Source organism: Micrasema longulum, unplaced genomic scaffold (genome assembly GCF_059751315.1).
Source record: "Micrasema longulum isolate JH-2025_06_02 unplaced genomic scaffold, ASM5975131v1 h1tg002322l, whole genome shotgun sequence".
Lineage (NCBI taxonomy): Eukaryota > Metazoa > Arthropoda > Insecta > Trichoptera > Brachycentridae > Micrasema > Micrasema longulum.
In genome coordinates, this window is record NW_028279473.1 from 207,792 (window position 1) to 225,078 (window position 17,287).

Genomic DNA, 17,287 nt, shown 5'->3' on the forward strand with positions numbered 1-17,287 from the left:
TCAATGTTACCAAGTAGTAATGGTTAAATTCTTCCTTATCAAATGACCAAAGAACGGAGTGCATTTAGGAACAAAACGTCACTGTCCGATCTACCTGTCATGTCGGTCTTTCTATGGTGAGAACAATGGCAGTTACTAGAGAAAAAGAAAATAGTACTAGAAGATTTAATGGAAATATTCCCACGCTGTCTTTCAATAGTGATAACATGTCTACATCGACGGACAGCGAGGATTTGGCAGATCCGGTGACGTACGAGCTTAGGAATATCCAAAGTATTATCAACGTGACTCGCGAAAATATAGACGCACTCAATGCCAAGTTCGCGGGATTTCAGCATCCCCCTTCGATGTACCTCAACGAGTACCAGGAGCTGACTTCCAAGCTGCACAACCTCGAGCTGGAGGAACACAAACTGATAGAACTAATACAGACTGAATCTCCGGACAGGAATGACGACAGTTCCTTCCACGAGGACAACGTAAAGAAATACGACACCTTGACTCGGTTGCCCAAAGTGTTTTTGCGTGCTCATCTTCCCAACCAGCAACGGACCAGCGTGCAAGTGAAGGAGGGAGTCACTCTCAGAGAGGCTCTCTCCAAAGCTCTTAAGTTAAGAAATCTGACCTGTGAAATGTGCGAAGTTGTCAGAAGTGCTACGGACTATCCGATTCCTTGGGATGTAGACATCACATTAATAGACGCCGAAGAGGTAAACATAACCCAACATTTCATCATTTTTATGTCATCGGGTCAATGCCAAAATCACAATCTGCAAAAACATCACATTCGAGGTACAAAAATAAACAGCTATTAAATTGTACTAAACCATAATTATTTCCTTATTCACGTTTAATGGTGCATAGAGCACTGCATTGGTAATACAATTGCAGGGTATTTGTAATATAAACTTATTTATTTATCATGTATTTCATTGAAAAAAATATGCATGATTTGGTCATAATGTATTCCTCATAGAGAAATCCCATGCAGAGGAATACATTTTACAATTTTTTTTTTTACTAAGCACCCTTTTTTATTTTTCAAAAATACATATATTGGTAATATATATTTTTTCAATTTAAATGTTTTTTGACAAAGAACTATTTAATACTAAAAAATTCACTAAATAAAACATACATTTTACATGTTTTTGGACAAAGAACAGGTTTTTTTATCTTTAAATTTGATAAATAAATATAACATAATTTGATGAGTATACTATATACATATAGATGAAGGAGGTTAGCTTTCTAAGGGTATATAGTAATGTTTCAGGGATAACTGGCGCCCGACTAAACCAAACGTCTCTCACTTACTTAATGATTTAATTAAAAATTTTTTTCTAATTTTTATTTAATTTTATATTTTATATATATTTAATTGCTTTTTCGAGGTTGTCAAGGGCATTTCTTGAAAGTGGCCAAAGCAGAATTTTTTATATGAAGATGTAGATTATTCCAAAGTCTGGCACTTCGAACAAAAAAGGAATGGCTGAAAAATGATGTGCTATGTCGAGGAATGGAAAACGTTCTCTCCTGAGAAAAGTGAAGTGAAATATTAGTCTGAAAGGAATAAAAAATATTATTAGCTAAAAAATTATCAGCATACAAAGTTCTTCTCCATTCATATGGTTTGATTTTATTTACAGAACGAGAGTATAAATACTTAGCTGTGATTTTTTGTTTTACTTTTTTATTGAAAATATAATATATAAGCTGCGTATTATAACCATTCGTTTAAGCAATTTGTTTTATTATATTAAATAAGAACTGTTGTTATATTTATATTCTGAACAAAGATGTTATAGTTATATTTTGTTAATATTTATTAAACAATGAACCATAGAATTAAAAGTGGAGGGTTTATGAGGTATATAGGATGGATTAGAACTATTATGATAAAATAAATAATCCAACTTTGTTTTTAGCCACTAATTTTTAATTTTTTTAAATATTTTATTTCCACCCACCGGTTTCAAAGCAAACAAGCTACTTCGTCAAGGTTTGCATAACTAATGAATTCTTTCCTATCATGTTTACTAAATACTACACGTGGAGCCAATAAATAAACTTTTTTTTTCCTAAAAGGGTGGTAATTTGATATGATTATTTTCGAAGTTAGACAGGAGTGGACTAAAAGAAATATTGTTTATTTGGTTATCAATGAATTTTTTTCTTACTATGGATTGCTTTTTTCATTTCTAAGTTGCCTAATTTTAATATTTTATTTTCAACATGAAGTACTTTTAATCCAGTGTATTGAAGTTATGATTATTTTATCAGATGGTTTGCGAATTCCGTTTTTTTTAAAATTATTTAAGCATCTTAAGTGTTCTTTTACTTTAGTATTAAAGTTTCTTTTAGTTTTTCCAATGTAGATTGAATCGCAATCATTACAATTTAATTGCTATATCCCAGATTTATTATATTTATGGAATTTGTTTTTGTGATTTTTGAACAGTGTTCCCATATTATTATTTGTGTAGAATGCAGGTTTAATAATTGGTGGAACTATTATGAATTACCGCATCAGTGTATGTTAGTTTACGGAAAATATCAAACGTCATCCTATTATTAATAACGGTCAAAGTTAAATCCAGAAAATTAATTTGATTTATTTTATTTATTGACAATTCTTGATGGAATTCCATTATAATGATTTTATTTTAAACTTATATTTCAAATAAGTTACCGATTTAAAATACTTGGTACACTTCCTTGCATTGTATAATATTTACCAGTCTGAAGATGCCCATCAGAGGGTGAAAGCGCTAGTACCGAGTATTTTTAATTGGTAACATATTGAAATATAAGTGGGGAATTATCATTGAATATCTTATCTTGTCTTCAAAACTCTTGACTGGAACGACAAGGGTATTAACATCAACGGCGAACTCATTAGCAATCTCAGATTCGCAGATGATATAGTCCTATTTGCTAAAGATGAGAAAGAACTCTAAAACATGATAAACGAAGTTAATACAGCATCCCTGAAAATAGGCTTGAAAATGAATGCTTCAAAAACTAAAGTAATGAGTGATGCAAACCAATCATGTAACATCTTAGTAAATGGAGAAATAATGAAAAGATTGATAGTTATATATACTTAGGACATGAAATAAAGCTCGGCAAAGATAATCAAGAGGTAGAAATAGAAAGAAGGCGAGGCTTAGCATGGGCCGCCTTTGGTAAGCTCTCATATATCCTAAAATCTCCGAAGTATTTAATTTACTTAAAGAAGAAACTTTTTGATGCTTGTGTTCTCCCTGTACTGACATATGGCTGTGAAACTTTTGTGTTCACGAAAAAATTTTTACACAAATTATCAGTGACACAGAGAGCCATGGAAAGGAGAATGCTGGGTATTTCGTTGAGAGACAGAAAAACCTATACATGGATTAGAGCGAGAACAAAGATCACCGATGTGGTCCATAGGGCTGCCAACCAGAAATGGAGCTGGGCTGGTCATATAGCCAGAATCACAGACTCTAGATGGACCAAAAAAGTCCTGGAATGGCGACCCAGAACGGGTAGAAGAAGTGTCGGCAGGCCTCAGATAAGGTGGTCTGATGACATAAGACGAGTTGTAGGAAGTGGTTGGATGCGGTTGGCTCAGGATAGGGAAATATGGAGACTAAAGGGGAGGCCTATTTTTAACATTGGACAAGAGACGGCTGATGATGATGATGATGATCTTATTTTTTAAATTATTCATGAAAATGTCGGCAAAAAATGGACTACTGGCATCATGCATCATGCATTGTGGTAAACCTTCGTGCATTTTATGAGAAATGGTAGCCTGGACAAGAAAAAAACACGTATTAGCGGATGATGTGTTTTAGGTACTTAATATTTAGTGTTCGATAATTTTACCCTTGATAAAGGAACAGTCATGTTCTGAAACCGGTCAGCAGATTAAACTTATGTAGTGATTTTACATAAAGAAAATATTTAGTTATATTAGTTAATTATGCCTTGATAAAGAAGCTATCTTTGAAACCGGTCAGTAGAAATAAAATAAAATAATAAGTGCTTAAAAATAAAGTTGTTTTATAATTATTTATATTATTTATATATATTATAATGAATAACCACAATTTCCCAGTATTTTTGTGTGAGTGCATTTGCAAAATGCAATTTAATATATTTAAATTATCCCGTATAATCCTCCCAGGTGACGGTTCGCACGCTGGACAACCTGCCCATAATGTCGCACATCTCGCACCAGTTCATGCGGAAGACGTTCTTCACGCTGGCCTTCTGCGAGTGCTGTCGACGCCTGCTGTTCACCGGCTTCTACTGCAGCCAGTGCAACTACAAGTTCCACCAGCGCTGTGCGGACAAGGTGCCCAGCATGTGTCATCAGGTAATTTATTTATTTGTAATGCGCACTGCGGAGAATCCATATCCAGTCGACCAAGGTTTACTGGATTTAAAAAGGGAAACAAACTCGGAACAATAAATATTAAAGATTTTTTTATTTTCATTTATATGGATACCGAGGTACGGACTCTTACGTACAGAGCGGATTATGAAATTGGAAAAATAAAGATGAAAATGTGCCAAACACTGTCAAAATGCGATCTCTCAGGCGAATGTCTGGTAAAAATATGCACAACAGGCGCACAAATGTCGAGATCCGTACATTATGTGAGTCTGAGATGAGCATTATCAACTAAATCAAGAAAGAATGGCTAAAAAGATTTACAATGGGTGATTCAATTCAATTAATTTATTTAAAAATAACATATACATTACAAACATACATTCAATACGTACATATTATAAAAATAAAACAATACTTGAAAGAGACTCATGTCAAAGTAGTAGAAGAATCCTGCTCCCGAAAACCCCTTCGGATACATAGAACAGATCAATATCCACAGCGATGTTGTTCAGCATAGCGGTAGCCCTTGCAACAGGCATAACCGTCGGCAGGTTGGTCCTGTATATCGGAACATGAAACAATCTATGCTGACGCTGTTTTAGGTAATTAAACCAATGCTCATCATAATCTCAGGATTATCGACCACACCGCGCAACAATCGATAAAAATGTGTAGTCAAATACACATTCCTTCTAGTCTCTAAACTGTTGTAGCCAAACATACCCTGGAGAAACTCTGTTGGGTAGAGCCGAGGATAATACCCGCACTCTCTCACATAGAGATATCTCAGAAACTTCTTTTGGATTTTCTCTATCATAAGAGAGTACTTCAGTTCATGTGGCCCCCAAATAATCGAGCCACTCTCGAGTCTACTTTGCACCAAGAAGTTGTAAAGAGTTCTCAGTATGCGGGTATTTTCAAAAACCCAGGCAGAATGAATCCTAACATCCTTAATGCATTACCACTGATTGATTTTGTTTCGATGGATGCAAAAATAGAGGAGGACCGAGAAACATATAGCATAACTAAATCAAAAAAATACTTCTGTAGTGATGGACATTTCAAAAGTCTAAATAATCAGTGTGCGTGCATCAGAAGATGTATGGATACAGAGGAAGTGAGGTCTGTATGCAAAGACAGAGTGATATGGCATTCTATCCTCTCTGCCTATCCTTACGGGAAACGGCTTTTTAGTAAAACATTTTTTTTTTGTAAAATATAACGGATTCATTGAAATGATTTACAGAATTGATGGTTTTTAAGTTTTCTTCCAAACATTTATTCACTTTCAGAGTTATGGCCTGTGACCGCAAATGCGCGTTCACGGAATTAAGAACCTCGACCGAAAGTGGTATACATTTATATTTCTTTGAGTTGTTTTTGTGTAGAAGATAAGGTAAATCAGGCGAAGTTACTTCAGAACATTCTATCAGACCCTTTACTACTCAAAACATCTTTCTACATGTATTTTAATAATTTCAGGTGCGAATGACGGATACCTACTATGCGGCGCTCCTGGCACAGAATCCGGAGACCCAAGCTGGTATTCTGCACTTCCCTCCCAACTTTCAATACCAGCAGATGGCGCAGCAAAACAATAAGTGAGTTTCCTTTATTGAATTTTGCTTAAAAAAACATACTGCAAAACCCCTGTTTGACGTGGCCGATGCAATGAACCGTTTTCACTGGAATTTAAAATTACAAATTTAAAAATATTTTTTATATTGCAAATACTTATGTACAAAAAATATTTTTTTTACCTGTCAGTATTTCATAGACCCTTATTGATTTAAAATTGTAAAAAAAAACATATTTCCCTATTCCACATGTGGATTGAAAATGATGCTGACAGACAGGTTCTTTAATTTATTTATAATATTTTTTATGGCTATTCAGTATGAAGATTACACTGAGTGTTCCATTTGTTTAGGCACCCCAGATCGCTCAACCAACAAGACAGGTCTAACTCGGCTCCCAATGTTTGTATTAACATGGTTCGGCCGGTGACCCTGGCGGAGCACCAACACGCTGCCAAGCGGATGAACCTACAGGTGAATAATTTATTTTTGAACTCCGTTCAATAATCTTACACGTTGATACGAAATATATTCAAATAGATAAACTTAAATTAGAACAAGGAAGTAATGTTTAATTGTCTCCCGGTTGAAAGATGACACACTTAGATTAAAGGGATGGAGAATACCTTAATTAAGGAAATATGGAAGTCTAGGCATTTACTGGGCTTATGACCTGTCTACTAACATTTGGACAAACTCAAATATTGTAATGAAACCAACTGGTCCAAGAAGAAGTTTTTAAAATTGGAAAATTGTTTTCAGGCGTTGCCTAGTATGTGAAAATATCAGTCAGGTGAGTCTCTTCACAACAATAAAGGTTTCACCTCTTTAACTTCACTAAAATCAACAAATGAAAGAATTGAAGAAATATGGATGTTCAAAATGGATAGGCAAAATGGTGAATGTTACACAGTGTGTAAAGTGGCCACTTAAACCAGGCAATGACAGGTCATAAGCCCTGTAGATGCCTGGACTTCAATATTACCTTCTCTTAAATGTTCTTCATCTCTGTTGTAATATGTTAATATAAACAGCTCCCCAGGGAGTTGAATCCAGTCCTTGTCTACAAAATTTTGGACAAAAATTTGGGCTGAAGTTCCTCATTGTTTTCAGGCGTTGCCTAGTAGGTGAATTGATTCAGCCGGATGAATCTCACTCACATGATAAAGGTTTCAGCTCTTTTACTTCACAAAAAGTCAACAAATGAAAGAATTGAAGAAATATGGATGTTCCAAACATAGGCAAAATGGTGAATGTTACACAGTGTGTAAAGTGGCCACTTAAACCAGGCAATGACAGGTCATAAGCCCTGTAAATGCCTAGATTTCCATACCTCCTTAATTAAGGTATTCTCCATCCCTGTTGTTATTTGTTAATCTTAACGACTCCCGGGGAAGTAAAATCCAGTCTTTTGTCTACAAACATTTGGACAAACTCAAATATTGTAATGACACACTTGCTGTGTCTGCCTAGATCATGCTATCAGTATACTGTAATTTTGAATGGTTTCCAAGATTGTTTAGATTTAGTTCAATCAATGTACTTTATACGTGGTTTTTCAGGGCATACCGCGAAACTTCTGAAGAACGTTTTTTATAAAGTAATTTTTAAAATACCTAAATTAACTTTTCGGAAAATCTAATTTTTTACACAACTTTGATTAAAAATGTATGTGACCAACAAAGCAATACGCTCCGGACGCATACTGATATACTGGGGCTGGGTAGGAGAGAAGTAAGGGTTTGTTGAAAGGATATTAGGCCATGACATTAATGATTGTCTCCATTTTCAAATTATAATAGTTAATTTTTTTATTTAAAATTATAGTATTTTTTTATAGTTTACCATGACAAACAATAATATGTCCACACATCAATTACTGTTCTTCCATTCTTTTTTTATGTAATGAAGGAGAAATTAAAAATATACAAATTCTTCAAAATAAGGCGATGGATTATACTCAAAAGAAATATCTATTATAATGTAGGAAGAATGCACAAAGAAATTGGCTTGCTCACAGCAAAGCAGCAAATTAAATATAATGTAGCAATTTTTATGCATAAAATAATTAAGGGGATGAATAAAATTCAACCAACAATGTCAATGTACATATGAGACAAGGGATAAAAAAAAAAAGATTACCAAGAGGAGAAAAACAGAATCTCAAAACTCATTGTACAAGGGATTGAAGCTGTACAATGAGTTAGTTACCTGAAGAAATAAAGGAGATTGAAATATTTCAAATTAATTTGAAAAAATATGTTACTGAAGAATTTTGATAAAAAAATTGTAATGCTATTAAAAGTTTTCATTAGTTCTTAAGATGTTATGAACTAACTTAATAAAGCATAAATAAATAAATGTTCCTCTGAAGTTTTGCAATCCGACTCTAAAACACCGTGTATAAATCTTAAATGGCCAATCCCTTGGGGCTTTTGTAAGCCTGTCGTTTGGTTTAATTTATTTTAAAAAAAGCCTACTCCAAAAAATCAAGGCTGTGAAATGTATTCACTATCCAGCTTTACTTGAAAAACCAAAATTCTCAAGATAACTACTAAAAACACATTTTTGTATCCTCTTCATATTCAATTTTAAAATGAATATCATTAAATTTTGAGTAAGGTTGGAATATTTGAGAAAGGATAGGAGCATGGAAATTGACCTACCTTTGATGCGATGAGGATGATCTTCTATTTGGGCACTCGATGATGAAAGTTCATTATGAATTATGATATTTAATGATTTATTATAATAACTTTCACAATGACGCGCGATGATTCCAAGAATTCTTATGTAATGTTATTTAATGTCAAAATATTGTTTATTATGTTCCAAATCTAAATGTTCTATTTTGATGTTAGGTAGGTACCATAAGGATGGGTCGAGGGAAGGATGGAAAAGATTGACAATCGGCCAGAAACAATGTCAATAAATGCTGTTTTACATTAATCACTTTGTTTCATTCCCAGTATGAGGGGAACAGGACCCCGGGCGCCACACGCGGGCCGGCGGCGCCGCCGCTGTCGCCGCCGGGGGCCGCGCGCGCGGCGCACTCCACGCAGGCGTCGCCCACCGGCTCGCTGCGCCCGCGCCGCCCGCGCGCCCGCAGCGCTGACGAGTCCAACAAGAACCTGCTGTCGCCGCGCGAGAGCCTCGACGACTGGGTCATACACGCCGAGGAGATCTTGATCGGCCCCAGGATAGGTGAGACTTGCCCCATTGACTTGATCATTGATCGATTTTAGGAATATGCATTTTAGTCTAACATAACCCTGGAAGTTGGATGAAAAACACGTATTCGCTCCTAATTTTTTTCTGATGAACATATTGAAGATATTATTATGTTTAAACCTAATTCACATAAATTAGATTATTTTTCAAAAAATCACATGTAAATTTGTCCAGTAGTTATTGAGTCTATAAAGAACACACATACATAGATGCCCAATTTCAAAAAATGCCTAACTTAATTTTTGTAGTTCTGAGACTTTTCAAGTTTAAGTGTTTATTTTGTTCCTGAAATGTTAAATAACAGAATTTAGGAAAATTGAAAATACGTATGGTAATGTTTTTCTTCTTCTTTGTTTAAAGATAAAAAAATACAAAATTGTTACATGTTTAGTTACAAAATTATTGCTTGTAAAAAGTGGACTTAAGCCTATGGTCAGGACTTGTGGATTTTTTCAAAGTATGTAAAGAACTAAGGGATTTTTTCTCAGGGAAAAAACTCTTGGGCTAAGAGATTTTTAATACTTATTTTTCGAAATTATAATAATATTTTTTAAATCATTTTTCAAATAAAACATTCTATATGGGTATTCTTTATTGAAAAATTTAGGTAAAATGTATAGTTCACAAAATGCTCTACACGGCAGTGTTGCCAACTCAAAACCGGTAAAATTGGACATAGGCATTTTTTTAAAATTGGGCATCCACATGCATTCATTTTTATATATGCAAAGTGTTCTTTAAACCCTGTCACATCCGAAACCACGATGATCAGTATGGGCAAGAAGATATATTAGCATATTTAAAAAAATATTTAGAACAAAGAAAATTTTCAAAAATAAAATATTAAACAAAACAAATGGTGTCTTACTTCTGCAGAGGAGAAGCGAGAGGAGCGCGGCCGCGCATCTTTGGCGTATCAGACTTCCCCTCCCCCTCTCCTTGTTTCGCCATTGCAGAAGTCAGAAACCATTTGCTGTTTCTTATATTATATTTTTTTAAATTTTATTTGTTCTAAAAAATTTTTTTCATGTGTCAATATGTCTTCTTGCTCATACTGATCATCGTGATTTCGGATGTGACAGGGTTTGATGAACACCCTGTATAGATGTAATATAAGCTTAAAAACTTAAGAAATAAATAAATACATATTGGAAAAATTTTACCTTACAATTAAATGCTCTAATTTTTACCATATGTAAGAAAAAATAGTTTATATACAATTTTTCATAGCACTGAACTTCCTTATGACATTTGCGCATGCGATTGGTTCAGCCGCGTAAACTTTGTCATCAATTTTCTTGTTTTTTCATAGGATCGGGGAGTTTCGGAACTGTGTACAAAGCCCATTGGCACGGTCCCGTGGCTGTGAAGACCCTCAATGTGAAGACTCCTTCTGCGGCACAATTACAAGCCTTTAAAAATGAGGTACATTTTTTAAAATGAGACACTCCGTTAGTTGTATCCTAGCCATTGCTAACGTTTAACATTCCACTTATGATGCTCTTGTGATCCTTCAACTAACCATTCTTACTAAATTTGGACTTGATTGAAGTTGGGATTAAGTTCAAAGGTGACACTTTTACATGTTTTACATACATATATACAAATAAAGACAGACATGTATTTTACAAAGAAGTTGCAAAAAATATATAAATGATTTTTAGAAGAAAAAGAAAAAGAAAAATATCAAAAATATCTTTACATATTAGTATGAAAGTGAAAAGAACAGATATATACGGATATCGACATTTGTGCACCTATCGTACATAGTTTTATGTGATTTTATTTTAAAACATATTTTACATTAAATGAAACCCTTTTTTATTCCAAATTTGAACCCAGTATTCCACGAATATTTTATTTATTCATATTTTTCTCTTACAAACTATAATTAATAATAAAAAAAATGTGACCTCACTGGGGTTACCTGTGCCGAGGACACTTAACAATATACTTTTTGAAATGTTTTTAAATTTGAGAATAAACAAAGAAGACTAACTTGATAAACAGAGATAATTAACAAAATAATCAGACAGTTTTAAAAACTGGGTATTTATGTACATCTATATTATTTATTTTACAAAACACAATGAAAATAACAAAAACATAACATAAACTATACACTTGTGGAGCAGTTGATTCAATATTGGTTTGGGCGAATGAGACAATCCATTTTACTTATACCTAGCTCCACTATCCATTTATTTATAGCCTTTTAAAACATTTTCTCGTTACTATGATTTTTATTCTTGCTTTTGCTGTGTATCCTTAATGTACTATTGTCGTGCCAGGTGGCCGTACTGCGGAAGACCCGCCACTGTAACATTCTGCTGTTCATGGGCTGCGTCTCCAAGCCCTCACTGGCCATCGTGACGCAATGGTGCGAGGGCTCCAGCCTGTACAAGCACCTGCACGTCTTCGAGACCAAGTTCCAGCTGCTGATGCTGATCGAGATCGCCCGGCAGACGGCGCAGGGAATGGACTATCTACACGCCAAGAACATCATACACAGGTCAGTATTGCGGATATGTGATACGCTACTACAATTGCTACCATCACACCATTTCTCCATAGGGGCAGGCAGAGAGGACGGACGGATGTCTAAAATTTTAAGTATTTTGGTAAAATAATAAAAACTCTTTTTTTTAAGATGTTTTAGACGGGTCTCAAATTTTAACCGTTCACGCACTTTGTAGCTGCTAGACGTGTTGTAATCTAGCTCTTATTTTGAGCACCTAATGAGAGGCTAAAGCTAGGGTTTCCTAGGACAGCGGTGCCCGTATTTTAACGGCCGTAGTGAACGGTGATGCAGTGGACAGCCGTCGTAAAGGTGACTAGAGTGTGGTTTCTAGAAAACGGTGTTATCAACACCATTTAACACCGTTTTCCTAGGAAACCACTTTCTAATCACCTTACGACGGCTGTCCGCTGCATCACCGTTCACTACGGCCGTTAAAATACGGGCACCGCTGTCCTAGGAAACCCTAGCTTAATATAGATTTAAATAACATTTAACAATATTTTGAATGTGTCCAAATTTTTGTAGACAAGTACTGGATTCAACTCCCTGGGAGCTGTTAATATTAACATATTGAAACAGAGTTTAAGAACATTTTAGAGAAGATTATATAGAGGTCTAGGCATCTACAGGCTTATGACCTGTCATTGGCTTGTTTAAGTGGGCACTTTACACACTGTGTAACATTCCGCCCATATTTGAACATGACATCCTACTTGACATGTCCATCTTTATGTATTTGATGGACTCAATCATGCCATGTCTTTCTCGGCCTTCCTCGTTTTCTGTATCCATCAACATTCGCATCGTAGATCCTTTTAGTTGTTCTTTCGCTATCCATTCGCTCTACATGTCCAAACCAACACAGCACCCCTTTCTTGATTCTGTCGATAAAGCAAGTCAGCCTTACACAGTTCACGGATCTCGACATTTGTGCACCTATCATACATCGTTTTACCACACATTCGCCTGAGGGATCGCATTCGCGACAGCAGTTAACCTACTTTCATAATTATTTTTCCAATTCCATACTTCGTTCCCATACATTAAAGGTGGCACTAGAACTCCATTGTGAACTGCTAATTTTGTCTCCTGCAAACATTTTTGGAGAGATGTTTAATAACGATATATATTAACTGTGGCGTTTTTATTGATATTTTTATAAAAATTATTTACGATGGAGTTTTATATAAAAAAAAAACAAAAACATAAAGATTATCAAATTTAAATATGTACAAACAAATATAATAAATGTCAATTCACCTTAATTTTACCATGCCCTTCAGATTAAGATGATATGTGTGAAATAGGCTATTCTCTGTCAGATATCACGCGGCTGGTTTGTTTATATGGAAGTTCTTGTAATAATGAACAGATTATAGTTACTTATCCAAGTTATATTTTTGCACCATAGTACACCTTGTTTAAGTAGAAAGAAATTTCCTTAAGGTAATATGCCCACCCTTATATGTATATAAATTGTATACTGTTCAATAAAAATATTTTTAAATTAACTTGTAGTTCTTAATGATTTGTTCCAGAGATCTGAAGTCAAACAATATATTCTTGCACGATGACTTGTCTGTGAAGATCGGAGATTTCGGTCTTGCTACTGCCAAGGTTCGGTGGTCAGGTAAAATAATACTCCTTCATTGATTATTGAGACATGATTATGTAGCGGTGCTGTGCTGTGCAAAAAGAGTTTTGACAGAAGTCAGATGAAGAAAACAAATGAAATTTGAATCTTGCGAAATACTCCAGAAATATGCCTGTTGAATTTTTTCCTTTAGCAGCAGTACCTAGAAAAACGACTAATAGGATGCAACTATGGAGTGCAATCCCGGGATCCCGTACACATTTTTCGGGGCTAATCTCGGCAAAAAATTTGCAGGATCCCGCTGGACTGGCAGGATTACAGAGAAGCGTGAATGCGGTGGCCCGTGCCCGTTAAAACTTGTAATTATGACGCGACGCAGTGATTTATTCATTGAATATTGATTGTTTTAAATAAATCAAAGTAATCTGAACTTTCTAGGTTTTTTATATTGTTTATTGACTAGTGACAATAATGTCAGTAACTCTATTTCTGAAATGTCAGTTACAAGCTGTCAACTTATGGCCATCGATATAAACTTATATTTACGTTTCTGATGTTTATATTATCATGTCAATTTATGCCTTGTGTGTTATCTTATTCTATGTCAATTTATATCTAAAAGTATAAACCACTTAAGATGATCCAAGAAGCTTGTTGGATTTGGGTTAAAATTAAAACCACGAAAATAAGGTCTATAGGTCTTTATTACGATTGATTTCCGAGGTCTAAGTTCACACTGCTGGATCCCGCTAAGACTAAGATGGCTCGGTCCCGCAAATACCTGTATTGAAATTATCTTGTGGGATTGCATTCCCTAGGTGCAGCCATTACAATTGATACATATTTTTTTTATTTATTGGTTTTGTCTGTGTCCGAGTGGACTGTACTAGGTGTGTCCGATAAATACGCAAGCTAGGGTCATAAAAACTTTATTTTACTAAATTCCATCTACATTAATTTTTTCTCCTTCAAAATACTCTCCATTTGTTGCTAGGCACTTGTCCTATCTTCTTTTCCACTGTTCTAAGTTATTATTAGGACATTCATATATTAAGACTACTATTTTGTACTATTTTAAGACTAAATAAAAAAGCACCCCTGAAAGTCCTCAGCAGTTGGGCTTTTTAGTTTCCTCGTCGTTTCTTGTTTCCACAACCTCCCAGTGGTGTCCCCTCATCACTATTTTGCATTTTGGGAAAAGGAAAAAGTCAGAGGCAGCGAGATCTGGCGAATAAGGAGGATATTCAAGGATAGTGATTTAATTTTTCGTCAACAATTCACAGACAACAAACGCTGAATGATCCGGCGTCACTAACTTGGGCACGATTTTGGCACAGAATTTTTTTAAACCCAAATGTTCAGATAGAATTGTGTGCACTGTTGATTTACCTAAGTTTAGTCCATCAGCGATCGTTCGCACAGTTTTTCAACGATCACACGATCGAAGGTCGTCCAGATCTCGCATCATCCTGGGTGGCATCTCGGCCATCTTTAAAACGCTTTATCCACTTTAAAACTGATGTTTTTTCCAGAGCATTATCACCATAAACAGCCCTCAATATATCCGTAATCTCATGCAAACTTTTCCCAAGCTCCACCAAAAACTTGATATTGAGTCGTTGCTCAGTGATTTTGTCAATTTACATTTCGACGGACAGCTAATATGAATAAATATTAACTGTCGGTCGAAAAAATAATATGCCTCTTTAGAACATGTTTGATTGGCAATATTTGATTATGCGGACCCACAGACAATAGGGTATTATCACTCGGGAGGAATATCGGATTTAACCTACTCTACAAATAAAAGATTTTTTAAAGATTCTCCATTCTCTTATAATGAATATTTTCATTAATTATTTTAGTTTGGATAATAAGGTCATTCGAAAACAATCGTTTCGTAAGTTGGTAATAAATGTTGTCACAGAAGTTCACGAGTTATGCATTTATTTTAATGTTGGTAATGCCACAGGCCACAGATAGAAATATAAGGAGAGTTTTCTATGCATACTATCTTAAGCCCCCCCTTACCCACTCCACACTTCAGTTCCAGGCACTGACAGATGAAAGTGAAAACGGATTACATCTTACATCTCAAATTTCTTTTATTATTTTATGGTTTTCAACCTCTTCTAAATATTAATTTATTATGATAATGGTAAATTGAATCATCAATTTATCATGAAAATCAAAAATCACAACTTGTAGCGTTTGATAAGTGACAGGACGCCGTAAATGTAAACAAACACACATAGAAAAAAGAAGCTATCTACAATACTATACAATAGACATTGATGAAAAAAAAATCAGATGACTTCACAAAACATCCGAAGACGTCATACTTGGTGACGTCACAAATTGTTTGTTTTTGGCACCATTCAAATTACTAGAATTTAATCCTTTATATCTCCCTTATTTCTTAACAGATTTTAATAAGAATAGTACCGATCGGCTTGTGATTTTTTAGATTAATTTATTAGCTAATAAAAAAAATCCATGATAATTGCCCATTCTCTTTTTTATTCTCTTTTGTAATTTTTAGGGAGTCAACAATCCCACCAGCCGACAGGATCCATCCTGTGGATGGCCCCTGAAGTGATCCGGATGCAAGAGTCTACCCCGTATACCTTCCAATCTGACGTGTACGCCTTTGGAGTTGTTCTGTACGAATTGTTAGCCGGTCAACTGCCTTATGCTAACATTAACAACAAGGACCAGGTTACTGTTATATATACTTCAGTTATTTATTTTATTCACATACATAAGTTTACTGTACATTATTTGAGACATAAGTCCCAACTCCATGGGACATAAAGTCCTGTGTTGAGATGGGACGAGCTATTATATGACACAGACACATGAGTATATCACCACAAATAATCAGAAACATAAAAAATAATGAAAAAAAAAACAACATACATATGGTACATCAATATGGTAAACAGTAAACTCAAGCATTATGGCTTTTATTTATTTATTTATAAATGAGGAATTTTAGTGCTACGGGAAATCGGATGTAAAAAATAGAGCGTTATATTGTATGGCAAAGTTTCTTGAAAATGTGTTTTTTATAAAAATAAAAAGGACGTCTCTGGTTCTTCCGAATCAACCAATATAGAGTGTTGTGATAGGTTTCCAGTTAATGGGAAGCCATATCACAATCAGCAAAACTCATCAAAGAGAACTTGTGACATCACCCGCAGAGTAATTTTAAAATTACAAAACTTTAAAAAGTCGTAGATACATTTATTTTTTTTAAATTTCAAACATCATAATCATAATTTCCTTTCCACACTCAATGGTGCATAGGGCATTGCATTAGTATACCAATCGCAGTGTATCTTGATCATTTTTGTTACATGAAGGTAAGATGATCAGTTTTACGCTTTAGTTACCAGTCCAGGGACTATGAAATATTCTAGTGTAAACACACCTTTTTAAATAAATATTTCATGTCAACTATGTCTGACCGCTGCACCACGAGGCCGACAACATGGCCAAAAATGGCATACTATTTAGTTTTGGGGATAAGTGCCTCAAAAGATAAAAGGTTGTGCAGTGGGTATGACTTTATAAGGAATTTGGAAATAAGACATTTATTTTTTTAAATTTTATTTTATTAATTTTTCACGCCCACAAGGCTTTTACATACATGAAAGTTATATAAAATATGAGTAAATAAACAACATAAAATTTTTAAAATACAATATAAAGCAACAAAAGATAGAACAGTGTTTAGGAGTAAAGTTGGTATAAAAAAAGAAGATGAGTATATAAACATAAATTTAAAAAAAAATACAGTATAAAGAAATAAAAGATAGAAACAGTGTTAAGAAGTATAGTTGGTATAAAAATAAAAAGATGAGTGTATGAACAGCATAAATAAAAAAAAAAACACAATATAAAGTAATAAAATTTGGTTAGGCCGATTGAAAATGTGTCACAGCGTAAATAAATTCCTATGCCTGTCTCCTTTT

The 17,287-nt window shown here is 34.6% G+C and overlaps 2 protein-coding genes across 2 annotated transcripts in view; one reads left to right on the forward strand and one right to left on the reverse strand.

Moving 5' to 3' along the window:
- The first annotated feature begins 23 nt into the window (after window positions 1–23).
- Raf (serine/threonine kinase raf oncogene) overlaps window positions 24–17,287 on the forward strand; it is a 34,802-nt gene continuing 17,538 nt past the window's right edge. The window contains exons 1-9 of the mRNA XM_088239985.1: window positions 24–710; window positions 4,175–4,366; window positions 5,870–5,988; window positions 6,318–6,438; window positions 8,934–9,168; window positions 10,508–10,620; window positions 11,487–11,707; window positions 13,255–13,346; window positions 15,853–16,028. Coding sequence (XP_088096111.1) covers window positions 114–710; window positions 4,175–4,366; window positions 5,870–5,988; window positions 6,318–6,438; window positions 8,934–9,168; window positions 10,508–10,620; window positions 11,487–11,707; window positions 13,255–13,346; window positions 15,853–16,028 — 1,866 coding nt within the window. The 5' untranslated portion in view covers window positions 24–113. The remainder of the gene's footprint in view (window positions 711–4,174; window positions 4,367–5,869; window positions 5,989–6,317; window positions 6,439–8,933; window positions 9,169–10,507; window positions 10,621–11,486; window positions 11,708–13,254; window positions 13,347–15,852; window positions 16,029–17,287) is intronic.
- On the reverse strand, window positions 14,519–15,602 carry LOC148272489 (protein GVQW3-like). The gene is given in 4 exon segments (XM_088239977.1): window positions 14,519–14,534; window positions 14,627–14,755; window positions 14,757–14,932; window positions 15,594–15,602. Coding segments are annotated over 4 exon segments (330 nt in total).